This window comes from Rosa chinensis, chromosome 4 (assembly GCF_002994745.2).
Source record: "Rosa chinensis cultivar Old Blush chromosome 4, RchiOBHm-V2, whole genome shotgun sequence".
Lineage (NCBI taxonomy): Eukaryota > Viridiplantae > Streptophyta > Magnoliopsida > Rosales > Rosaceae > Rosa > Rosa chinensis.
The window spans coordinates 3,023,283-3,048,023 of NC_037091.1; the positions used below are offsets into that span (position 1 = coordinate 3,023,283).

The 24,741-nt window shown below is 38.3% G+C and overlaps 2 protein-coding genes and 1 long non-coding RNA gene across 4 annotated transcripts; 2 read left to right on the plus strand and 1 right to left on the minus strand.

Moving 5' to 3' along the window:
- Positions 1-1,182: 1,182 nt before the first annotated feature.
- Positions 1,183-5,036, minus strand: LOC112200128. The gene is made up of 7 exons (XR_002936162.2): positions 4,941-5,036; positions 4,604-4,708; positions 4,274-4,334; positions 3,988-4,065; positions 2,327-2,446; positions 2,067-2,151; positions 1,183-1,593 (listed from the first exon to the last, which is right to left on the minus strand). It is a non-coding gene; the product is annotated as an uncharacterized LOC112200128 (long non-coding RNA).
- A 469-nt stretch (positions 5,037-5,505) lies between these two features.
- Positions 5,506-17,605, plus strand: LOC112198619. 2 transcript variants are annotated; one of them, XM_024339762.2, is made up of 3 exons: positions 5,506-5,876; positions 5,980-6,191; positions 16,230-17,605. In XM_024339762.2, the coding sequence occupies exons 1-3, from the start codon at positions 5,807-5,809 to the stop codon at positions 17,511-17,513; spliced, it is 1,566 nt and encodes a 521-aa protein (XP_024195530.1). In that variant the 5' UTR covers positions 5,506-5,806; the 3' UTR covers positions 17,514-17,605. The 2 variants fall into 2 exon arrangements, with proteins under 2 accessions (XP_024195530.1, XP_040375232.1); XM_040519298.1 differs by having other exon boundaries at positions 5,980-6,158.
- A 3,346-nt stretch (positions 17,606-20,951) lies between these two features.
- LOC112198620 (nifU-like protein 1, chloroplastic) lies at positions 20,952-21,897 on the plus strand. Its single transcript, XM_024339763.2, has 2 exons — positions 20,952-21,500; positions 21,666-21,897. The coding sequence occupies exons 1-2, from the start codon at positions 21,161-21,163 to the stop codon at positions 21,854-21,856; spliced, it is 531 nt and encodes a 176-aa protein (XP_024195531.2). The 5' UTR covers positions 20,952-21,160; the 3' UTR covers positions 21,857-21,897.
- The last annotated feature ends 2,844 nt before the right edge of the window (positions 21,898-24,741 follow it).

A 24,741-nucleotide genomic window follows, 5' to 3' on the forward strand; every position in this document is an offset into this window, starting at 1 on the left:
CCTAGTGAGCGTTTACATTTGTATTTTCTTCATTTGAGTTTTATAAACACTTGATGATGTAATATTCGACTCGAGGACCTTTATTGAGTCTTTGTTGACATTATGCTTTTGGTTTATTGTTATTGCTTAGCTTAAATTGGAAAAGTTTCTATGCAATTTTGGGAAGTTGGTTATGTTATCACGTTTTAGATTTGAATATCTTTATTCGAAATTCGGGGCGTGACAAAGAGATACATGACTTCTGAGATGCCCTTGGCGTCATCTAGATTTCGAGGCGTTTCTACCTTGGTGTGGTTGTCGGTGGCAGGCGTGCTAGTTGCAGGCAGATCAATGATCGGTGGGTCGGGTGGATGATGGTGGCTGCCGGTGGTGGCAATGGCAAGGTTTCTTGATGAGAAGATGGTGCTGGGCTCTTTGCTGCCCTCACTTTGGGCTTGGTGAACTGGGCCTCTTTGTTGGGCTTGAGTAAATTGGGCTGAGTTTTTGTTTTAAGCTTGCATTATGCTAGTAAATTCGGCTATTTTGATGTATTTGAAGTCTAATGAGTGGATCTAGGTCTATGTATAACTGTATGTACTAACACATCTTCTTGTTTGTCTGTAGATGACAGCAGAAGGGTATGTGATGACCATTCTAACTTGAGATATGAATGATATTACCACCCTTTTAGGTTTGATTAAAAAAACAAAGTTGAGGAAGCCAAGTACTTTTTTTTTTCTTTTTTAATAAATTAGTAGAAATGATTTTGCCCGTGAAAATATAGTCACATGTATGACACGTGATATTTTTTTTTTAAATTTTTTAACAGGAACATTAACGGATGACGGACGGAAGTATTACGCTGATGCAAAATTTTAAATTCAAGTATCACATTGATCATTTTTAATAATCAGGTATTAAATTAACTGGGACGAAAAAGGTGAGATACTGATGATGAATTTAACTCACCGTATTGAGATCTAGTGGAGAACTATGATACAAAAAACGCTGTCAACATCTTTTTATTGTAATAAATTATAAGCACTAGCAGAATAGCCCGCGCTCTGCTGCGGGTTTGTTTGCTTGTTGCGGTGTTCTAATCCAACATTATAATATCTTGTCTGAATTTTCTTATACATATTTCTGAATTCAAGTGTATAATGAAATAGGAACCCCAAAAACAAAAAGAAAAGGAAAAAAGATGGTGTAGAAGCCAAGATACATTATTCCGAAAATTTACATGGAAGTACCTATCCCTATTAAGAAACAAAACAATCAAACCAATCTAAAACAAATCAGAAAACAATATCACCTAAAGTCCAGAAGCAATAAAAAATATGAAGTACAAAAAACTCTGATATAAAAATTTGCAGAGAACCAAATCAGGGGGAGAGAACAATAAGTTGTGAAGTTGAACATATTGACGTCATAACTAACACAATCCAACATTCATAGACAGGGAGATAACAATCACCAAAGTTACAGTAATCAATTCTCTAAACCTTTGCATACTTAAGACTCCATGTGCTGAAATTCCTTGGCTAACGTCATCTGCATGTGCTCACAATCTGAAAATCCCCCACTGAACTAATTCTCTAGCTCTCTACACTGTTCCTGCAATAAATAGAAAGAAAGTTACAGTCTTGGCTTCCTCTACATATTCAATTTCTCAATCAGAGCATGTAGTCTTTTTATATCTAGTACTTCTTTCTTTTACTTAATTTCACAACATCAGCATCAATTTTTTAGAGGTAGGAATTAATCACTGTAAGAGCCTTACTTAACTTTTGATTCATTCATTGATGACTTGTATGCAATAGCAAAATATCACAGCTCCCACAAACCAAAACCAAAACCAAACAGGAGCAATTACTTTATGAACCCAGGAAGCAAGCAAGATAAATAAAAAAATTGAGGAATTTGAGCAGTGATATGAAAATCAAAATGAAAAGTAGCAAGATTGAGAACTCAGTTCCATAATTGCATGATTTGTTACTCAAAGATAACAATATAGTTCAATCTAAAGTAACTTGCAATTACTGTGAAACAAAGAAATGCACAGAAAAAACCTAATAACAGGTAGATACCTTGGGTAGTGGCCAGATCAATGAGAGAACCAACTGTAGCCACTTGAAAGGTTGCAGCCGCCATTAGTAGAGAAACCCTCTTTTTCTGTCCAACAAATAATAACCATCAATACAGACATCACAAAACACATAAGACTGCAGGAAGTTAAAGAAAGAAGCAAAAACAAAAGATTCGAATATAAAGGAGAAGAACAAACTACCAAATTTTTTATAAAACCCAAATGAAAAGTATTAAGCAGTTGGGGAGAGCAAAGTCATACCTCTACTTTCAGCTCACCTACTGCATCAGAGAACTCTACAATATTAGATACACACTGATCCTTTGTTTGAAGACAAACCTTTTGAAATACGCTAAAGAAGTCCACCCCCACAAATGTTCTCTGCAAATTAGTTAAGTATCAAGCAAACATCACCACAGAGTGAAACCAAGTATTTACTTTACAAAATCCTAATTCTGATCACCTACAGATTAGTACACACGAAAGTTCTTGTTTTCAATTTCGGTCTCCATTACTAACATCCATATCTTTACACATAACACATTGCACATATTCATCTTTTATATAGCTATTATTTTCTGGATCTTGCTAAAGAAAATTTAATCCAAACTTAGGCCAACTTTCAATAACAATATTCGGAAGAACATCTAAAAAATTGGAACATCGTAATAATCATAAAAAATGAGAGAAGAAAATCAAAGAAAGATAGGAGATTAGAAGAAGACAGACTTGGTCTTCCCATACTTGTACCATCATTTGTTCAAAGATGCAAGGGTCACACTTAGAATCAAAATCTTTATTTCATTGAATCGTAACCGTATTTTCATATGATTTCCATTTCTGAGATGTACATAAAACATGTTGGATGTTGTATTTATTTTGAAAAACAACAAAGCAAACAGATCAAATCTATACAAACTCATTCCAAAGTCCTAAACCCTAAACAGTTTGAAACAGCTAAACATAAAATCTATCAAATCTATTAGTTTCTATAGTATTTGAAACAGCTATACTCTTTGTTTCAATGCAATCAGTTTGTATAGATTTTATGTTTAGCTGTTTCAGATACTATACAAACTGATTCCAAGTCAAAAACTAAACATGGGTCTGTGACTTTCTGCAAGAAATTACAAACCTTTACATCAATATCAATGAAAAAGTGCAAGCCACAGAAACCCAATTTGAGATCAACCCATTTTCAAAGAGAGGATCAGTAAATTTCGGCAAAAGGGAACAAAGAGTCACAGTTTGAATGCATTGAAACAGCAATACATACCCAGAAATTACTCGAATGAAATAAACGAAGATAGTAAAGGGAACAAACTGATAAACCAGAAATACATAGTACAATATTTTAACTGACTTTACTATTGAAAACTATTGAAATTTCAAAAACAAATCCATAAACCAAACATGTAAGAAACCGCTATTAATGCTTGATAAACATATCCACAATCAAAGACCATGAAGAATATTTTAAGAAATTAAGTACAAATTCCACAAAACTATACACAACCGAAAACAAACAAAAGAAAACCCTGTTTCTTAAAATCAGTTAATAGCTGGCTTTGTTTTGGCAAACTTAACAAACTAAATGATCATGTTGCATGCTGCATATGTCGCAAAGCTAAGTTTTGGCCACTGTTTATATTGTCATCTTTTAATTTGTTAACTTGTCATTAAAATTGTAATGTTAATAGGTTCTCCAAGGCTTTGAAAATCCTATGAAATAATAGAACTATATTGGCATCCTCAATATTCGCTCACTTGAACTACAAAATAACTCAACTTTGGCGTAGAACCTTGTATACAAATCAAAAAGAGATGAACATTTTCATGAAAGCTAAAGAATCCTTGCTATTTAGATAAAATGTTCCGAACAAAGAGAGAGCATGAACATTAAAGATGAAACTGGAGCATACTTGTCATTCAGTCTGTCCCTCCGCATTTTCTCTCTACAGGCTTTAGAACCAAACACATTGCACAATCTGGACCTCGCACTGTGATGGAAATAGTACAGATAATTCAAAATTGCATCATGAAGAAACAGGGGAGATGGATGGAAAAACTACATGGGACATGATGAATACAACTTTTACCTCACATCAATTAAAAAAAAAAACTCAAAAACTGTACATGGGTAGTAATACATCACTTTTTGTTTCACAGGTCAGTAAGAAATAAGAATAGGACTGAAAAGATAGGTACCATTTGTTCAACCCAGTTTCCTTCATAATCCCAGAATTTCCAAATCAGCCATCAATGCCCACTAAGATGATAACAACAACAAAAAATGAGTTCTTCCTTGAAACAAAAATAAGTTTATCTTGGAAAATGAATGCGTGCATGTATCAGAATATACAACAAATAATGTAAATCACCAGATAATACAACAAACACAGTGGAAAACTACGAACAAATTGAAGAAAACCCATCAAAACTATCAACCCTAATCAATAATAGACCTATATATATTATCACACTAAATTAATAGTCGGAAGTTAATCCATACCATAGAAAAAAATAAAAAAATCTCACCCAAGGTGGTGTCCTTTGCCAGGCCTCCAATGAATATCTTTCTGGACAAAAAGAATGATGGAACCCACTTGAAGTTTTCTTCTTGATGATTGGTCCGTCCAAACACTAAATCATTAGTTCACAAAGCAAATGGTAGAATACAATCATTCATAAGTAGATTGCAGAGACCCAACATTCAGAATCAAATCTAATGGTTTAGTGCGAAAACAAAGCAAATAACTTCATCAGTGTCCCAATCCTTACTCCAAGGACAAAAATTTAATTCAATCAGCTGAAACCCAAAGTTATATCCAACATAAAAGACTCGAATTGATAACCAAAGCTATAAAAAACCAACCTTCACACTCAGAGTCTTTGTTTAAGGGCGGTGCTAAAGCCGTCTTGAATTCCTCTGATCAGCGAAGTAGCAAGGACACTAATTCTCCATCAGCGCCTAGGAACAGTAACCCAGCCGAAAAATAAAATCACAGGAGGGCAAAACCGTCACTCCACTGTCCTATGAACAGTACCCCCGGTGAACAGTCTACAGAAAATGGAGGGCAGTACCGTGAATATACTGTTAGTGAACAGTACGCGCTTGAACAGTGAACTCATCTTTGGTATATAGTAAATATGCAATCAGTGATAGAACGGCCCAAGACTCTGGAAGTAACTAAAGAAAGACCACAATGATGAACTTGAATAGTTCTATCCATCACCTTCTTTCTTTCTTTTTCGACGTCTTAATCAACTTTCGTTTATAATAGTTTCTTGTCCAGGTAGTGTCTTGTTGTCTTGTACAGAATAGGACGAGGATTGAGCCACGTTGATTCATACCTGAAGACTTTTATATTGGGAAGAAGACGACGACTTACAACAACGTGCAAAATGAAGTGGGGGATGATTCATATCCTGATCGATCTCCTCGGGTCCTCTGGGACATAGTTGATTGCAGACAACTGATCTGCTATGTATCTCCCCCGCCTATAAAACAACGCATCTTCTCCTCCACCCTCACATTCCACCCTTATCTACTCTCCCAAACGCCCCCACGCACATACTCATATTCAAACTCTTGCATGTGGAGTCATGGAAGTAGGCGCAAACACCTTTTCGAATTTAGCTTGTCGTGTCGATTTATATTGAATGGTTCGCCTGCCTTTCAGGGTACCCGACCAGTACTTAAGCCTTCGACCAGAGCTGTATAAAACATTAAAACTATAAATGTGGAAGTCAGTAGCAAATTGGTTCGCAAGCTACCTCTACTTTTCCAAGGCTACTTTATGCATCCGGGGTACAAATTAATTAGTTAACTAATTCATCTCCGCAAGTTAATTAGAGTCGCGCTTAGCAATATATTTTTGAATTTATTTTGAGAGATTAGTGTTTATCTGTAGGTTTGGTCTTCAGCCATAGCTTCGTAAACCATTTGGTAGTATCTGCCTTGATGGCGTACGTGCAGGATAGTATAAAGAAGGATTCATTTGCTGCTGTAGCTACAAATATTATAAATGGGGTATCATCCATCATGGTTTGTTTCCTTGCTTGTATCTCAAACGCGGTCGGTCCTTTTAAGGTGATTGCCATTACAAATGCTGCCTATTTTCTTGTAAGTACTCTTTAACTCTTTTATGTTAATTAGAATTTAACTAGGGAGCCACCTCTCTTCTTTTTCTAAGTTTGGTAGAGTGTTTTGTGACTCGTAACTAGTTTCGTAGTTTTTTTTTTCTTGATTAAATGGGGGCCAAAAGCCCAGCAAAAGAAAACAATCAGAAACTAGACATGCTCCTAAAACAAGGAGTTTCACACAAATCATCCAACAGAATAGTGATAACTTCTGGAGGAGGCTGTATCATAAAGTGCACTCCAATCTCAAATCCAATCCAATCTTGGACAACACATCAACAACCTTGTTTACTTCCCTATAGAAAACGTGTTGAATCTTAATTACTCAATAGGAAACCCATTTTACTTTGTCGAAGACTTTTATTATTATTATTATTATTATTATTATTATTATTATTATTATTATATATCTAAGTTGATCTTAATTTCTACATACAATGATACAGAGGGATGTGAATCCTCTTCTTGGCAAGGAGCTATCCTAGTTTGTCCTTGGCTTTATGTAATGGTCACAAATATGAAACATCAACAAAAAACCATAAAAACTCATTTACTGTCACTTGTCAATGCCAAACGCCATTACGAATCAAATGGTCAAACCATCTCTTTTCTCATTCTTTGGTATCCGCAACCAGCTGACTAATTCCTCTCTCTCTCTCTCTCAGTTTGAAAGTGAAGTGTGCTATTGATATAAAGAAATTCCAAAAGATACTATGTAAAACAGATTTACTCAATCTTCTATTTAGGCTTCATTTGGTTCATGGAAGAGAAATCAATTCTCTTGTCTTTTCCATGGGGAAGGGAAACTAAAGTTCCTGTTAGGATTCCTTTCATTTGTTTGGTAAAGCAGAGAAAGTATTCAGGAAAGACCATTTGATTTCTCTTCCTGTGTTTGGTTGGTGTAGGAAAGGAAAGAAAACATATATCAATGTTTCAATAATACCCTTGTATTTTAAAATAAAAACAACATCATAAAAATTCAAAAGTACGTCAATTTTTTATGCAAGAGATAATATTGTTGTCCAAAACTTTTGTAATAAATGCTGGGACATGCGAAGGGAAAATCAATCCCATGGGGTCTGAGTGGAATGATTTCCCCCCCCCCCCCCCTCTGTCAGGAAAGTATTTCCGGAGTTTGTGGTTACCAAACAAAGGAAAGTAATCCTTTCCTAAGTCCTCAATTTTGCGAACCAAACGAGGCCTTAAGGTGTTGTGGTGTTGTAACACCAAAAGTGTAATGGAAAAAAGTATAAACAAGAAATAAGAATGTTTAGCCGCTGATCCATTACCATCATTGCTATAGGTGAATTTAGGTGATGATTATATATATATAGGCCCGTTTTAGAGATGATGTCCTTATTTTAAGAATTTGAGGATTTTTACTATTTTACACTAGTATATGACCTACTTCAATGATTTCAACCGTTGATCATTTATATATCTAAGCAAGAATTGTGTACATAAAATTAATGAAATCCATAATCATTTAGTCATTGAAAGTTGTATAAACAAATATAGCAACGAACATCGTGCTAATCAAATGGTTAAACATTTTTAGATTTGGCTAAATTTTTGTAGGATTTATATGTGTGTAGATAACTAGAGAATGAGTGGTTTTGATTATTAAAATACATGCTAAAAATAAAAAATAAAAATCCGCGCCTTTCAAGTTTAAAGAGGTCCTCTCTTGATCCTCCCTATATGGCTTCAACTTTTTTTTTTTTTTCGATAAAAAGAGGTCAATCCATTATATATATTCAGCAAGCAGTACAAAAAGGAAACACCCCTATGAGGTCGAAAGAAAGAATCGTTCCTCAGGGAACCCTACACACCTATTCCATAACAAGAAAAAGCCCCACGCCGCCCCGAGTACACCCACCTTTTAAGGAAAATAACGCACCTTTATTTCAAACAAAGATCAAACATCCTCCGAAGCAAATAGTAAAATGAATCCTCAGAGAATGTGATCTTTGCGACCTAACAAAATTTAAGCAATGATGGAAGTAAAGGGTAAGCCCTCACCCTACACCTCCAATTTTAGACTAGCCCAGGCCCTAGAAAATAGAGTCCAGCCCACTATCCAAAGGTAAACCAAGATGGCCCAAAAGCTGAGATCTGCTATGGGCACCCAACAGCCCTCTCGGCAAGATTCCAGGCCACGTGCACCACCGTCACCAGACCGCGCCGCTGTCAATTGACATCTCAGGCCACTGACGGGGAAGCCACCGTGGCCATCCTTGCCCGCCGACTTGCAAAGGCCAGACACCTCCTTCAACCAAAGCACAGTAACCCGACCATCTTCAACGACCCCCAACACTCTTGGCTTTGTGACCACGCAACCCAGACTGAACGGCGCCGTCAATAGCCTCCCTCCAAACCGACCAAGACTACGATCATCACCAGTAAATCGATCCACCCACGACATTATGAAAATACAAGGACATAATATGATTTTCTGGAAAACGGGGATTGCAGTGCACTGATCAATCCTTACTAGGCAGCAGAAACCAAAATAACAAACTAAACACCAGATTTTGGTTACGCAGTGAAAACCTCAAGTATGAGATTAAAAACACTGCGGGGCTCTTACTCTTGAGAACCCAAAATAAAGATCTTCATATTGAAAAGGATATGTTCTTTTACAAACTTTGAATAGCACTAGCTCGGCTATAAGATTCACACAAAATCTAATACAAAGTTTGTCTTCCTTCTAGAACTCCTTCACTTGAACGATCTTCAAATCTTGTTCTTTTTTCTTCACAGTCTCCCTACTGATCTTGAGAGTATTATGCATATGAAACTATGATCACAAACACTTATACATGGACCAAGTGTTTTGACTCTTTGTGAAGACACAAACTCAAACAACCATGCAAGACTGTATCAAAATTCTTGCCTCCAAAGATCCAGCCTCTGCCGTGCATATTTTCTGAATATATATCAAGCACCAACGGCAAAACATCTCCAGCAAAGATTCTACCCTAATTGTCTTTTAATTAGGAAAGTAACTTTCCATATATGAAATCCAATAAATCTTAAAGAAAATCAATTAGGAATAGACAAGTCCTAAAAACCCTAGGGCATCAACACCACGATTTTAACACTCAGAAAAATCTTTTAAAGACATAAATACATAAAACCTAAAACCTACTTTCCAAAATCGGACTCCACATAAAACTGACAGCTGACTCGGGGATTGCAACACACGTTGCAATCCCATGCATATGCAGATGCATTTACCTGTGACTCTCCGAGATCAGTAAAGGGCTTTGTCATAGTTTTGTATGGGAATGCCAATACGATATGTACAAGAATTGTACCTACACATTACTAGCTTCAGCTATAGTTCCATGACTTCCCTGTGCAACCGCGACCAGACCAACTCAGTAGAATACCAATATGGCAGAGGCCAAACTGGATCTAAAGTCCGCCATCCACCATGAGAAATAGCAGGTGAAGCCCACTCTTCCCCAACAGCAAAACGAAGAGTCCCCTACCCCAGCAAACAACACACCGCCTCCATCCCCAAGCGCGGTACTCACAGAGATTAGGACTAAGCCAACAATAGCGAGATTCATAGGTTTTGAAAGTTTTGTCGAGAACGCAACGTTAACGAGAACCCTAGCAGAGCGGCTGGTTCATTGAGAGACTTTTAAAATTCTGTCTCTATTGTTTGATTGTTTCTCTATATGACTTAGACTTGAAAGGTGAGGATTTTTTTTAAAAAAATTTTAAACTCACTAATTCTCTAGTTATCTACACACGTATAAATCCGATCATAACAAGAAAAGACCCTAGAAACCTAAGCGAATTGGAAATATTGAGATGAACAAAACATTGGGGTAAGTTGCCGCCTCGCTGAAGCCAAGAGATTGAAAAGATCGATGTGTCATATTTGTGACCATTCAATATTTGATTGACGGTTCACAATTAAAGCCAAGGACAAACATGATATTTCTTTACCAAGGAGAGGATCTGGATCATGATATAGAGAATTTCCTAACTGAAGGTCCTAAATGGTCACGGGCACTATCGGATTCTCTCATTAGCTGGACTTCATACTTGGTTATCCTTGATTTTATTTATCGTCCGTCGAATTCAAATCGAAGTTTATAAACGTGTCGACTTCTCAGCATCAAACTCTTAAATGCCCAAAAGTAAGGTTTTCAATACTAACGACGTCTCTATTTCCGTTTGTTTCCGTTATCACTTCATCGTTCTCATAACCTCTAAATCATGAATTGTATGTAGCTAATGTAAAAATAACCCTAAAACAACTTATATGGGACTATGAATTTACCGAAAAACATATCCATCTTAGTTTTCTATTTATTAGATTCAATAGTTGGATAGGGGAGATTGTCCAGCTCGTGGGGAGGTAGCAGACTACAGAGCATCGTGTGATGATGCACTCAACTTGATTTATTTTGTGTTTGTATTTGACTATGTTTTCATAACATAGTTGGAGTCAAATAAAATAAGATTGAGAGTGAATTTTCTGATATCTTATTACACCCATTCTGTGGTGTATATATACGGACTACAATTGTACTACAACTATTGTGTACTACTGTACTACACAACCTATACAAGGTAAGTAATTACAACAATATATTCCCTTATAGTCTATTCCTAATAGGGAACAATGACTCACACTAACACTCCCCCTCAAGTTGGCGCATATACATCAACCATGCCCAACTTGCTTAGTGAGTCATAAAATGCCTTCCTAGAAACCCCTTTGGTGAGTACATCTGCAAGTTGCTCTTCGCTACGAACAAAAGGGAAGCTAATAATTTTGGCATCTAACTTCTCCTTTATAAAGTGACGATCAACCTCCACATGCTTAGTACGATCATGCTGTACTGGATTCTGTGATATGTCGATGGCTGCCTTGTTGTCACAATACAACTGCATGGTATTTTTGAGTTTGAAACCCAGATCACGTAACAGATTTCTCAGCCACAACAACTCACACACTCCGTGAGCCATACCTCTATACTCTGCCTCAGCACTAGAACGTGCCACAACTTTCTGTTTCTTACTCTTCCATGTAACCAAATTACCTCCCACAAAAGTAAAGTAACCTGATGTTGACCTCCTATCTGTGATATTTCCAGCCCAATCTGCATCTGTGAAGCCACAAACCTCAAGAATGTTGTTGTGTTTAGAAAACAGTACTCCCCTTCCTGGAGCTGACTTCAAGTACTTCAGAATTCGCATAACAGCATCCATGTGACTCTCACTCGGATTATGCATGAACTGACTCACCACACTCACTGCATATGCAACATCTGGTCTAGTATGAGCCAAATAAATCAAGCGCCCAACTAACCTCTGATAACGAGCTCGATCAGTAGGTACCTGATCTAGATACTCAGCTAAACAATGGTTCTGCTCAATAGGAGTATCAATAGGTCTGCAATCCAACAAACCTGTCTCTGTCAGCAAGTCAAGGACATACTTCCTTTGGCATAGATAGATTCCTTCTCTCCCCCTGGCTACCTCAATTCCTAAGAAGTACTTAAGTTCTCCCAAGTCCTTCATCTCAAACTCAGAGGCTAGTTGTCCGTGCAGTCTATCCATCTCAACAGTATCATTGCCAGTGATTACCATATCATCCACATAAATAATTAGGGCTGTTACCTTCCCTTGTTGATGCTTGAGGAACAATGTATGGTCTGAGTTGCTCTGTCTGTAACCAACCTTCCGCATGAACTGTGAAAATCTTCCAAACCAAGCACGAGGTGACTGTTTGAGACCATACAGAGACTTTCTCAATTTGCATACAAAATCACCTGGAGAAGCAACTACATATCCAGGTGGAAGGCTCATGTACACTTCTTCGACTAACTCTCCATGAAGGAATGCATTCTTAACATCAAACTGTCGGAGTGGCCAATTTAAACTAGCAGCAAATGAGAGCAGAACTCGAATGGTGTTCATCTTGGCAACAGGAGCAAATGTTTCATCGTAGTCTATACCATACGTCTGAGTAAACCCCTTTGCTACAAGGCGTGCTTTGTACCGATTCACTGATCCATCTGCATTATGTTTCACTGTAAACACCCAACGACAACCTACAGCTTTCTTGCCTAGTGGTGGAGGCACAAGTTGCCAAGTATTGTTCTTCTGCAACGCCTCCATCTCTTCCTCCATTGCCTTCCTCCACTTTGGATCCCCCAACGCATCCTACACTTTGTTAGGTACTGACACAGCAGATATTTGATTCACAAATGATTCATATGACTTAGACAACCTCCTAGTGGACATATAATTGACTACTGGGTATTTGGATTTGGCAGTAAGAGTAGGTTCATATCTTTTGGCTGATTGACCTCGAGTTGTTCTATTTGGTAACACATATTGCCCAACAGTAGACTCACTACTACTAGTACTAGTGGGTGGACATACCTCAAATGAGTGATCTTCAGTACCAGGGAACTGTGGGTCAGGGGTAGAAGAGAAGGCAGGAGGGACAATTGTGTCTTCAGCTTCACTTGAAGAGCTTGAAACTGGTGCCTGGATGTCTGGAGCTTCTGCGTCTGGAGGTGTCTGGTTGACGTACTCAATTGGATCCTTCAAAATACCTTCTGCTTGGGGAACTTCTTCTTCCCCGCCTTGTGATTCCTTTTCCTCTCCATGATATTCCTCTTCCTCTCCATGATACAGCTCTTCAAAATATGAATTCTTCCCCTGAAGGGCTGTATCTGAAGAGGAAAAATAGCTCATGTCCTCAAAGAAGGTAACATCCATGGTGACATAGTACTTTCTGGTAGGTGGATGATAGCACTTGTACCCTTTCTGATAACCTCCGTAGCCCACAAACACACACTTAAGCGCCCGAGCATCCAACTTAGATCTCTGGTTTTTAGGAATATGGACAAAAACGACACAACCAAAGACTCGAGCTGGAAGATTATGAAATGAAGGTAAGGAGACATGAGATGCAAGAACTCAAATGGAATTTTGCCTTGAAGGACACTAGATGGAAGACGATTGATAAGATGAGAGGAAGCATGTATGGCATCACCCCAAAGATACTTAGGCATATGGGCACTAAAGAGAAGTGCACGAGCCATATCAAGTAAATGACGATTTTTTCTTTCAGACACACCATTTTGCTCTGGTGTTTGTGGACATGTGGTTTGATGAACAATCCCATGAGTTTGAAAAAACTCTTGGAAAACATGATTAACATATTCGCCTCCATTATCAGAACGAAGGACTTTAATGGTGCTATGGTATTGTGTTTGAACAAGAGTACGAAAAGTTTGGAAAGCTGGAAAGACTTCATCTTTGGTTTTAAGAAGAGCAACCCATGACAATCTCGTACACTCATCAATAAACAACACAAAATATCTCATACCCGATACAGTAGGCTCTCTAGAAGGTCCCCAAACATCAGAATGAATCAACTCAAAAGGAATAAAACTTTTATTAGAAATACTAGGAGAATAAGTAGCACGATGACTCTTGGCCAAAACACATGTTTCACAATGTAAAGCAGACTCATCCACACCAATAAACAGAGTAGGCATGGTTTTTCTCATAAGACTAAAAGATGGATGCCCTAAACGGCGATGCCACAACCAAAGTTCACTTAGCTGATCAGAATTCGAAGTCAAAGCGGTGCGGGACTGTGCTCCTGGTTTCTCCCCTGCGTATGTCTGATCCAAATGGAACAATCTGCCCCTTAGATACCCCCGACCGATGATCTCCCTAGTGAGAAGATCCTGAAAAATCACATACATAGGATAAAAGGTTACGGAGCATTTAGACTCAGTGTTTAACTGTGGAACAGATTTCAAGTGATGAGACAAGTCAGGCACATATAACACATTATGCAGTTCTAAAGTGGGAGTAATACGCACTGATCCTGACCCTAACACAGGAAAAGCCTCACCATTGGCATTAGTTACATAGAACACAGGTGGATAAGACAACTCAGTAAAGTACGATTTGTCATAAGTCATATGATCGGAGGCACCAGAATCAATAATCCATGTATCAGAACCAACAAAGTTAGAAACCTTTAAAGCCATACCAATCTTACCACGACCAGCTATAGAGGCTGTAGGAGTAGCCCCACTTGTGGTATGATGATCCTGTCCGGCCACGCCATAGAAGTCTGGTTCTTGGATCAACTGAACCGCAACTGCCTTTGCCTTAGGACGATAACCTTTCTTTTTGGGGTACCCATTCAGCTTTCAACAAGTCTCTCGAACATGTCCAAGGTCGTTGCAATACGAGCATTGAGGACGAGGGCGGTTGGTGAAGCCTGGAGGAGGACCTTGCTGATGCAGAGGAGCCGAACTCTGTTGCTGAATGAAGGGTGTTGGTGACTTAGCCTGAATGGTTAGGCTAGACACTTCAACCTGTGCATGCTTTACACTTTCTTGTTGAGACTCATCCTTACGGATGTACGTGAAAGCTGTGTTTAGACTAGGAGGGTCTGTCATTCTGAGTAATTCTCCCTTGGCACTGCTATGCTTCTCATCAAGCCCTCTCAAGAATACATGAACTCTTTCAAGCTCCTTCTCCTTCTGGTACCACACAAGATCTTCCTGATTCTTTATCTTGCAGGGACGCTTCTGATCAATTTCAGCCCATACATTCTTCAGTTTGGTGAAATACACAACTACTGGTTGTCCATTCTGTTGCATATTAGCAGCTTTGCACATCAATTCATGAACCTGTATAAAATCAGACTCATTGGTATACAGATCCCCCAATGTCTTCCATATCATTTCAGCAGTCTCACACTCTTCCACCAACTGTAGCACATCATCAGTTATGGTTCTGAATAAGAGAGCCATCACAGATCCATCATCATCCTCCCACTTAGCATAGGCATCTGCATCTTCCGCACTAGGAGCTTTGGTTGTTCCATTCACATGCCCCATCTTGTGAATGCCACGAAGATGGACAGACATAATTTTCTTCCATGTTCGAAAATTGGTGCCATTGAGTTTTGGACCACCAAAAGAGCCACCATCTGAATTTCGGACAGAAACCTCAATCTTTTGGACCTCATTGATCTTGGAACTCTGTCCTTCATTTGCATCACCACCCATTGTAACAATATACTAGTAAAATCACAAACTCACAGAGTATGCAGCGGAAAAAATAACAGGAATTCTGAAATAATACCAGAACGTGCAGCAATTATATATATATATATATATATATATATATATATTTTTGACCTGTTGCACGGGTAGGACTGGACTAAGGCCGACACCGGCCTGGACTGAAGAAGCGAAACGGACGGTCGATCTGTGATGGACGGATTCGACCCAGATGTTGACTGGGCTAAACCAATCCGGTGGACCTGTGAGCAGCGACGAACTGAAGAACCCGGTCAGTATGTGGGTGAGAAGGAGGCGACGATCTCGAACGACTCGTCTGCGACGGTCTCAGACGAATGGTGAAATCGGTCTGGGCAAGAGGAGTGTCGGCGGTCTTTGGCTGAAGACGAAGCCGGAAAGCGATCGGAGCAAGAGGAGAGCACCAGTGACCTTCGACTGAGGACTAAGCCAGACTCGATCTGGGCAAGACAAGGCCGGAATCGATCTCGGCGGTTTGAGCAAGAGACTAGGACGACTGGGTCTGATGCGCTGGATCTGAACAAGAGGAGAAGATGACGCCGAAGTCAAAGAAGAAGATGTTTGGTCGTTCTTTGACGGAGCGATGCAGACAAACGACGACAATAGCAACGTCGTTATGAGACAAACTCCTCAATTCAGAAAACTGAAACAAACAAAGAGACAAAGTCCTTTCGGATCTTTGCTCTGATACCAAGTCAAATAAAATAAGATTGAGAGTGAATTTTCTGATATCTTATTACACCCATTCTGTGGTGTATATATACGGACTACAATTGTACTACAATTATTGTGTACTACTGTACTACACAACCTATACAAGGTAAGTAATTACAACAATATATTCTCTTATAGTCTATTCCTAATAGGGAACAATGACTCACACTAACAGTTGGCATATATATATGTTGCAGGGACTAATTATATTCTGGGTGTTCGACGAACCCATACTAGTATGTGGAGCTGCGTTACTTGTAGCATTAGGCGAGGCTGGACGGCCAGCTTCTTTGGGTAGATTTCTTGAGTATCAATATTCACGTGAAACTGACGACTTCAAATCACCCGAAAAACAAAACAATCCTGAAGCCGAGAAAGATCATACTTTGACCAGAAAAGAAGAAGATGATCCTTTTCGAAAAGAAGAAAAAGAAGATGATAAGCGAAAATGTGCTTTGTGGAACCATCCCTGGTTTTTAGGTGCAGCTGTAACTCTTGGCTTTATAAAGAGATCTGATGGAACTCAATTACTGCTTTCGACCATCGCCATGGGAGTTGGTTACTCACTGTTCTGGTATGGCGTCTTCTCATATTCCAGAAATAGTCCAGCTGCAGAAGCAACACATAGAGATCAGGGCCTTTTCCAAGCCATCAAAACACTCTCTCCACCAAAAAAAGGAGGGTGGAGATTGGGTTTCAGCCAAAGATCCGAATCTAGAAAACATTATTACAAAGAAATGTTAGTTATGTGCTTAGCTTTCATCGCATACGGTCTGGTCGAGGCAACGGGGAGCACCTTCTTTTTCACCCAAATTACACTAGTGCTGGATAACGGGGAAATCCCAGCTGTCACTTATTTCGTTATCCTCCAATCCTTGTCAAGCTCGATAATCTCATTTTTCTGGAGTTTACTAGCTCCAAATCGGTCAAAACGTGCTACATTGTTCAGGATCGGCTGCGGATTGGTTTGTTCTGTGCTATGTATGGTTGTTGCTTGGCGAGTTGCGATTCATATGAGTAAACCTGGAAATATTTACTTGAGCCTTGTTTGGTTCATTCCACAATTCTGCCTGTTAGGGTGCATGAGAGGGCTTGCCATAGATGGATTGATCGTGTTTTTTGCGGATCGAGTTGATGGCAATGATAAAAGACAGGCTAGGTATTATGGAACATACGCCAGTGAATTAGTCCTTGGTAGTGGAACACTACTGATTGCCGCGAGTATTTTCGGGTTTAGAGGAATCTTGGATAAAGTTGATCAGTACTACAAGTACTACAGGGCGCTAGCATTCATAGGTGGTGCTAACCTTTGCTATTACTTTTGTGTGGCCTTTTACTTTTATACCAAGGAGGATAACGTACAAAGCTATACATCGAACGAGGACAAGTATCAACAAAATGTGTCCTCAGGTGGCGCGGGTTCTGAGGAGAACATGGAAGCCGTGAAATTGAGCTGTGAATGTTGTAATAATTGTTTTTAGTTGTAAATATTATATATATGTGTGATTGTCCACATAAATACTTACTAGTATGTTCTGAACTTCTGATGATGTAAACATCATTAACTTCATTACTTAATTCTGCAAACACTGTCTAGCTTAATTAGTTTTTGTGAAAATTTTACAAACGGTACTCCAAATACAAGTCATTCATCATTTTGGTACATTAATTTTAAAAACTATCATATTGGTACCCCAACATTAAAACTCGAACCAATTTTAGTAATTACCGTCTATAACGGCGTCAACTCTATTGCCACGTAAGCTATTTCATCGGTAATTTCGTTTTTCATTTTCTTAATTTTTCTTTTTCTTTTTTTTCTTTGGCAATAACTCTTTTCTTTTTCCTCTTCTTCCCCTCCTGATCGCAAAACTAACTCTCTCCCAGGTCGTTTTTCTGGAAATAACTCAAAGCCTCTCTGAACTCTGAAACCAAAATGCAAATATATAATAAGGGTGCAACCACAGGAACAGTTTTAAAGAGCTTTTTTAAGTTCTCTTTTCTAGATTTCTATAGACTCCAGTTAATTATACTTATATAGAGAACTGTCTCCCTCCCTCCCTCCCTCCACACCCCCCCCCCCCCCCCCCCCCCCCAATAGACTCCAGTTAATTATACTTATATAGAGAACTGTCTCCCTCCCTCCCTCCCTCCACTCCACCCCCCCCCAATTTCCAAATTTCCATGCCACCAAAAACCAAGAAAGCAGAACACCAATTTCAAACCAAATAAATTTGATTTGGATTGCATTGAATTTAATTGATGAACACAATGTTACGATCCCCGGGATCGTAGCCATGGAACGACATTGCAAAGGAAAGGAACTAAAAGAAAGCTAAAGAAAATAAGATGATAAAAGACTGATTTTTCATTCCTCCCTTCATTCTACAGGAAAGCTAGTACATATAGAACTGTCTAGGACACGTGTTGACCAACCAGTGATGACCCCTACCTAACATACTCCCATCACAAGGACCAAACGGTGCGCACCAACTAAACAAAACGCTGCGTTTCAATTGTAAATAAAATGACTCGTAACATTTCCACCCGCTCAAAGAACAGGCTTGACCTCAAGCCTGAAATGTCTTCCGAAATTTGTCCCTGCTTCATTATCCAAGTCACCAAAAGTTATCTTTGGCATATGAGGCTCCAAAACTGCAGATATTGCCAACAGCAGGAACATTTTATCCCAATACCTGTCAAAAGCATTGAGTGAAGTTCCAATAGCATAATCAACAATGTTGACCAGCTGGAGAGCCATCGTATTGTCAAAAGTAGCCCCCAAATTGTTATAAAAGAAGCAACCATAAATGGAGATAGTAGAGACAAACTCAAGGGTGATATCCCATTGGATAAGATGATGAAATGAGCCTTGAACCAGTCGATTCATATGCGGAACCCATGATACCATAACATTGTTTATATTGAAAATAGCATCATCCGCCCCAGCTCTGTACATTGCACCAACAGAACTCGCCAAATCAAGAACAAGTCTAGCAATACCACAAATATCTTGAGAATCATTGCAGTTTTCATTTGACAATTCTGAAGTTATACTTGTATCTCTATCATATCTGCTAGGTTGCAAATAAGCAGAGAAACTATCCAAATTATCAGGAGCCACATGAATGATCTCACTTATCATGTAGAATAGTGTCTTAATTATGTCACCAAGCAAATCCCTATCTGACATCTTTTCTGAGTCTGTTCCAGTGCTAGAATTATCAACAGCATAAAAAACTCCCACAGTAGGCTGCAGTGTTGTATCAATATTTGCCACTTCTTTGAAACCTGACCACGTCTCAATGATCCAATTAAGAAAGATGGCCAGCTTATTATATGGCATGTAATTCCAGGGAAACTCCATTCTTTGCTTCAAGAGACATATATAATATTTGAAGACACAATTATGCATTAATGCACATAAATGAACGCCAACATGAGAAGTAGCAGAGATTCTCAAGGCTTCTCTATTGGAACCCTGCAGTAGATGGCTCAAAGATGAAAACTCTAAATTGATTTGGAGAAAATCAATAACTTCATCAATAGAGAAACTCCTTGGCTGAGAGATGGCTTTAGTTTGGTCATTTATATCCTCAGAAATGACACCCATGATAAGTGTAATGATCATTGTACTGTGGGTTTGTAACTGGTCTATGTCCTTGCACATTTGAGGAGACCAAAAAGCAGTAGGTAGAGCAGCACAGTTTAAATTGTTGTGGGTCATTCCACCAATAATGAAGATGAGCTTTACATTTGGAATAAGCAAATAAATCACCGCAGTGTCAAACCTCAAAGAAACCATTTGTCCCCAAGTTGTTGGCCGACAAGGGTTTGCCTTCAACAAAATAAAGTCACAAAACTGACTACTGAACACAGTTAAGAAACCATTTTTGTCAGCAGGCAATGCGAGGCAATGAAACCATAATGCCCAATGACATGCAGCTCTGGAGTGAACTGTTTCCAATGCTAGTATCAAATGTCCTTGTGTTGAGTCAAGCATATAAACCTTAGAGCACTCCTTCTCACATTGCGTTTCCATCTCCGGGATAAGAGAAGCTCCAAAGTGGGCATACACATCAACAACAAAGCTCGCAATAGATCCCATTATCCCAAATGTGTCATCAAGAAGCAGATTCACAACATTCTTATTGAAAGGATTATGAATCACAACATAAAGCTTATATAAGTCACACAATACACTATGCCAAAAACTGCATCACACTACACTTTTTAGACAACGAAAAAAAAATTTCCGTTATGTGATCACTGAAACTGCTTCACACAACAGGTTTAATGAGATTGGCGTTGTATAAGGAGGTCGTACATCATTTTTTTTTGGTCCAAGATTATTGTACAACAGTTTTAAGGATTTGTCTGTTGTCTGAATGTAAAAAAAATTTCCCCCCCACCTTGCTCAAATTTGGGTCGAAATTTTGACTCACCTTGCACAACAGTATTGTTGTATATGTTGTATGAGAGTAAGTTGCAAAATAACATACAACGCATTTTTTTGTTTCCGTTGTGCAAGTTTGGAAGAAAATCACATGTACCCCAAAATGTGAGTGAGTAGCCCCAAAAAGGCCAATATTTGAGTGAAATGCTGGTACACGATTTAAGCTCCTACAACAGAATGGCTTATTTGTGTTGTCTGAATGAGAAATGTATGTCCCTAACGTCAAAACTGCTACTTTGATTGCACATAGGCGGGAACTTTCCCTCCTTGCTCCCTTAACTCAGACAACTTAACTTCATACATGCGTTGTGTGAAAAAGTTAAAAAAAAAAAAAAAAAAAAAAAAAAACCGCGGAAAAGACAAAGTTAAAAATTTCAATACGGGGGAACAAAATTTTCATTTCCCACACACTTAGGTCAGTTTTCCCACTCTTTCTGGCAGCCCATTTTCATCCTCACTCACTTTATCTCCGAAAGAACTGGCGACCCATCACTCTGGCTCTTCCCCGAAACCCTAGCCCTCTCATCCTTCCTCTCTCGCTCTCTTTTCACAGTCACCACCGCCTCCCTCTCCTCCGCTCACTCCCGCTACTGTCTCTCCGGCGCCATCGCCTCCGCAGGCAAGCGCTCTCTCTCTAAAACCCTCTCCGTTTGATTTTAATTTGGGTTATTCATGGTTCCTTCTGATTTCTCCTGGTTGCCCAAAACCCCAATTCCTTCTTCTCAAATCCCAGCGAAATCCCATCAATCCCCACAACTTATGCTTGTAAAATGGTGCCGTCTAACTCCTCAAAGAAGAATCTTTCTCTGTTCCGCCATTAGAGCTTCGAACGCAAGCGCTGCCGCCGAGTCTTCTTCTTCTTCTCTGAGAGTCTACTCGGCCAAGCAATTTGAGCTCATAGTTCCCAACATTGACTTGGTTCTCGAGGACGTCGGCCCCTATCTCATCAACGATGGTGGAAACGTCGACGTTGTGTCCGTCGAAGACGGCGTCGTTTCTCTGAAGCTCCAAGGTGGGATTTCATTTCCGTTTCTTTTTTCCCAATTCTGAGTTTTGGGTTCTGTTAATTCCAAATCATACATGTAATTTGATCGTGAAACAAAGTTAATGTTTTAGTTTCAGTTTGTGGTAATGAGAATCTGTAATTTAAAGGAATTGACCTGAAATGTTGAAACAGGGGCTTGTGGAAGCTGTCCTAGCTCAACAACCACCATGAAAATGGGGATTGAAGGAGTGCTTAAAGAAAAGTTTGGAGATGCACTCAAGGATATTCAACAAGTCTTTGATGAAGAAAACAGAGAGACCATAGTTGAGGTGAGAGCTTTTGATTTCTCGACATGTTTATACAGTGTCGATGGATTTTCGTGATGAGTGAGTTTATGATTGTAAGTGCAGGCAGTCTCGACACATTGAGGCCGGCGAAGAATTTTGAACTATTGATGCTATATGGTAGCATGTTGCCAATTGCAATACATGCAGTTTTTCTAACTCAAATAGGTACTGGAACCTTTTTGTTCCAAAAGTTCAGTATTTTTACTATTTTGTAAAGTATTGGTGTAATTATTCCATTTTGTAGTTGTATACCCTGATAGTATAATGCCAATTTATACCATTTTTCTATAAACTGGAGTGACATTTGGTCTACGTTTTGTGTATTCTTTTAAATGGTTGCAGATTTCAGAGGCCTACTAGAGCAATTCCTTCTTCAATGCTGGGATTGGAGTCTCTGACAAGAGACTTATTTCAGTCCTAAAAATTACATGAATGGTAAGAACAGTTTTCACGAACCAACTTGTGAACAACAATTAAAGAAAAGCCAATGTTATATTGTTGTTACTTTGATAGTTGATTTTTCTATCTATAAACAATTGTTTTCTTTCATAATTACCAGATATTAGACTCTCCCAAACATTTCTTTGTAGAAGAAAAATCAATTGGAATTGTCTTGTAACTCTTTTGCCTAAGTAGGTAATTAAGCGTTCAAGCTTTTGTCTAACAATCACAATTCCTTGTGTTACATTCTTGATATCAATGAATTCTCCCTTGTAAATCTAAGTTTGCAGAAGTGCTTATGTTAAGTTCGGTATATATATCATTGAATTCTTCCCTTGTAAATACAAGTTAGCATGGAAGTCAATCATTTGTAGTAAGCTCAAATGAGTTAGAAATAGTTGCAAAAGGACTATAGTCTGATGTACTTTCTTCTCCCCATCTCCAACTTTCTCTAAAAGGCCATTCTGACGTACTTTATCAAGCTTTAAAATTTCAAAACTACATATAAGGATATATAACTATAAGACATCATAGATTTGTATAAACTGCTTGTTAAGAGGACGTCATTTCTGTAGCTCTTACTTTTATGTCATCACACAATATACATATTATTAAAATGCAAACTAAGAGAATAGGTAGAAATCTGTCAAGCACATATTGGTTATTGCTATTCTAGTTCCTCTGCATGTCTTATTTGAGATTATTGTTCAGTCTGCAGGCTTATATCAGAAATTGGAAGTATCTTCTCAGAGAAAGCACATAAACTCCACTCAAAGGTATGTTCTGTCCATACTTTTGTTATGCTTACTAATTATTATCTTTGTTTTTGCTATGCGAAGAGGGGAAGGGAGAAGATGGTGAGTATTTAAAATACTTAGCTTATACAATCATTAGTTAACTTATCTATGTTTGTCTTCTTGCAGTAATGGATATAGGGCTTCAAATTCAAGTGGAGATTAGTTGTATGACCTCTTCATTTATACTTGCTGCTTATGAAAAATGCTTGATATTTTACTTGGGTCTGGGCATTGTGTGAATGTCTTCGATTGCAGTTAAACACTCATATTGGATAAAGAAGGCGAATCCAGAGAACCTATTGAAGAAATTACGAAAAGCTTTTTAAGTTTCAAGTCATTACAAGTACTTTTTATTTGTTCTTCTTGTCGTGATTGAAGAAGCATTCCTTAGCTTCTTCTTCTTATTTATTTATTTTTTTGCTTGGTCTGAGCTTCTTTGAATCTGAATATGTCTCTAGTCCTTGTGCTGCTAGATCAAACTTCTATAGGCTTCAATAGGCTAATAGTTATATATATATATATATATATATATATATATCTTATTATGCTAGTTACTTGTTACTGCAATAGTTGAAGGATACCAGTTATAAATTTATTATACTCTTCTTATCTATTAACATGTCTTATGGTTTTTGATGACTATAAACATATATTTTGTACTGGCCATAAAATGTCTTTGCTGAACACTCTAAACCAAGGTTATGGTGCTAGAGAATGATCAATTACCCAAAAATATCATATGTACATGAGTGCCCTAAATAAAGTGTTAGGCTTATACTGCTAGAGAATGATCAATTACCCAAATTATCTTATACTGTTTTATGATAATTAGGCTTTCTTGATTTATGTACTGAATAAAGTGTTATTAATATCAAGTACTACTTTGTAGCCTTCAAAGCTCTAAGGAAGCTGATCCTTGAAGTTGGGTTTATGGTGGCATTTCACAGTGATAGATATGGTAGATAAGGTGTTATAGCTTTTCCTATAGTGGATCAGAACTGTAATGACTTTTAGGTCCCATTCTATAAACCGTTGCCAGCATTTTTCTGCATAGGCAATTTCTGCCTAGACAAGAAAGAGAGGTAAGTACAGTTGTGTTTACATTCCGTGGCTGATTACTTTAGTACTCATAAGGTTTGTTAAGTCTTGATATCAATTACTCTACTGGACTTGAAACAACATAGAATGTAACATTTTATTTTAGGTAACATTTTGTTTTAGGTAATAGAGTTGCATAACTGAATATTGTTGCTTTGTCTGAATTATAGGTTTGGTACTTCATATGGTATTGCTGGTAGAAGTGAGAAGGGGGAGTAGGCTTTGGAAAGATGACGAAGCGTCTCTGTTGGGAGAGCAGTTAAGAGCACCAGATGATTTGGTATTTTCAGATGTGGAATGAGTGGGCTAATTTTGTCGTCAATACATATATCTTGGAGCTATTACAATGATTTTGTGTGTTTTAATGTATGGATGATTGGGAAATACGTTCTTTATAGTACATTTGATTCTTTAATGTATGAACTGGCGTACTTCAATTGATAAATTGGATTCACATTTCTTTCTAATATTGATCAGTACCATTAATTATTTAGGTAATAATGGAGCATTAATTTTGCCCAATTTTGATCACACAATGATTAGTGGTTTGCAATGTTTATATTTGGTATGTAAATGGATCAAATG

Bases quoted from the DNA above. Each gene is read 5' to 3' on its own strand.
- LOC112198619 (XM_024339762.2), top strand. From the start codon at position 5,807: ATGTGGAAGTCAGTAGCAAATTGGTTCGCAAGCTACCTCTACTTTTCC. The intron at 5,877-5,979 runs GTACAAATTAAT...GTTTATCTGTAG, and splicing joins GGCTACTTTATGCATCCGGG to GTTTGGTCTTCAGCCATAGC. The intron at 6,192-16,229 runs GTAAGTACTCTT...TATATGTTGCAG, and splicing joins CAAATGCTGCCTATTTTCTT to GGACTAATTATATTCTGGGT.
- LOC112198620 (XM_024339763.2), top strand. From the start codon at position 21,161: ATGGTTCCTTCTGATTTCTCCTGGTTGCCCAAAACCCCAATTCCTTCT. The intron at 21,501-21,665 runs GTGGGATTTCAT...ATGTTGAAACAG, and splicing joins CGTTTCTCTGAAGCTCCAAG to GGGCTTGTGGAAGCTGTCCT.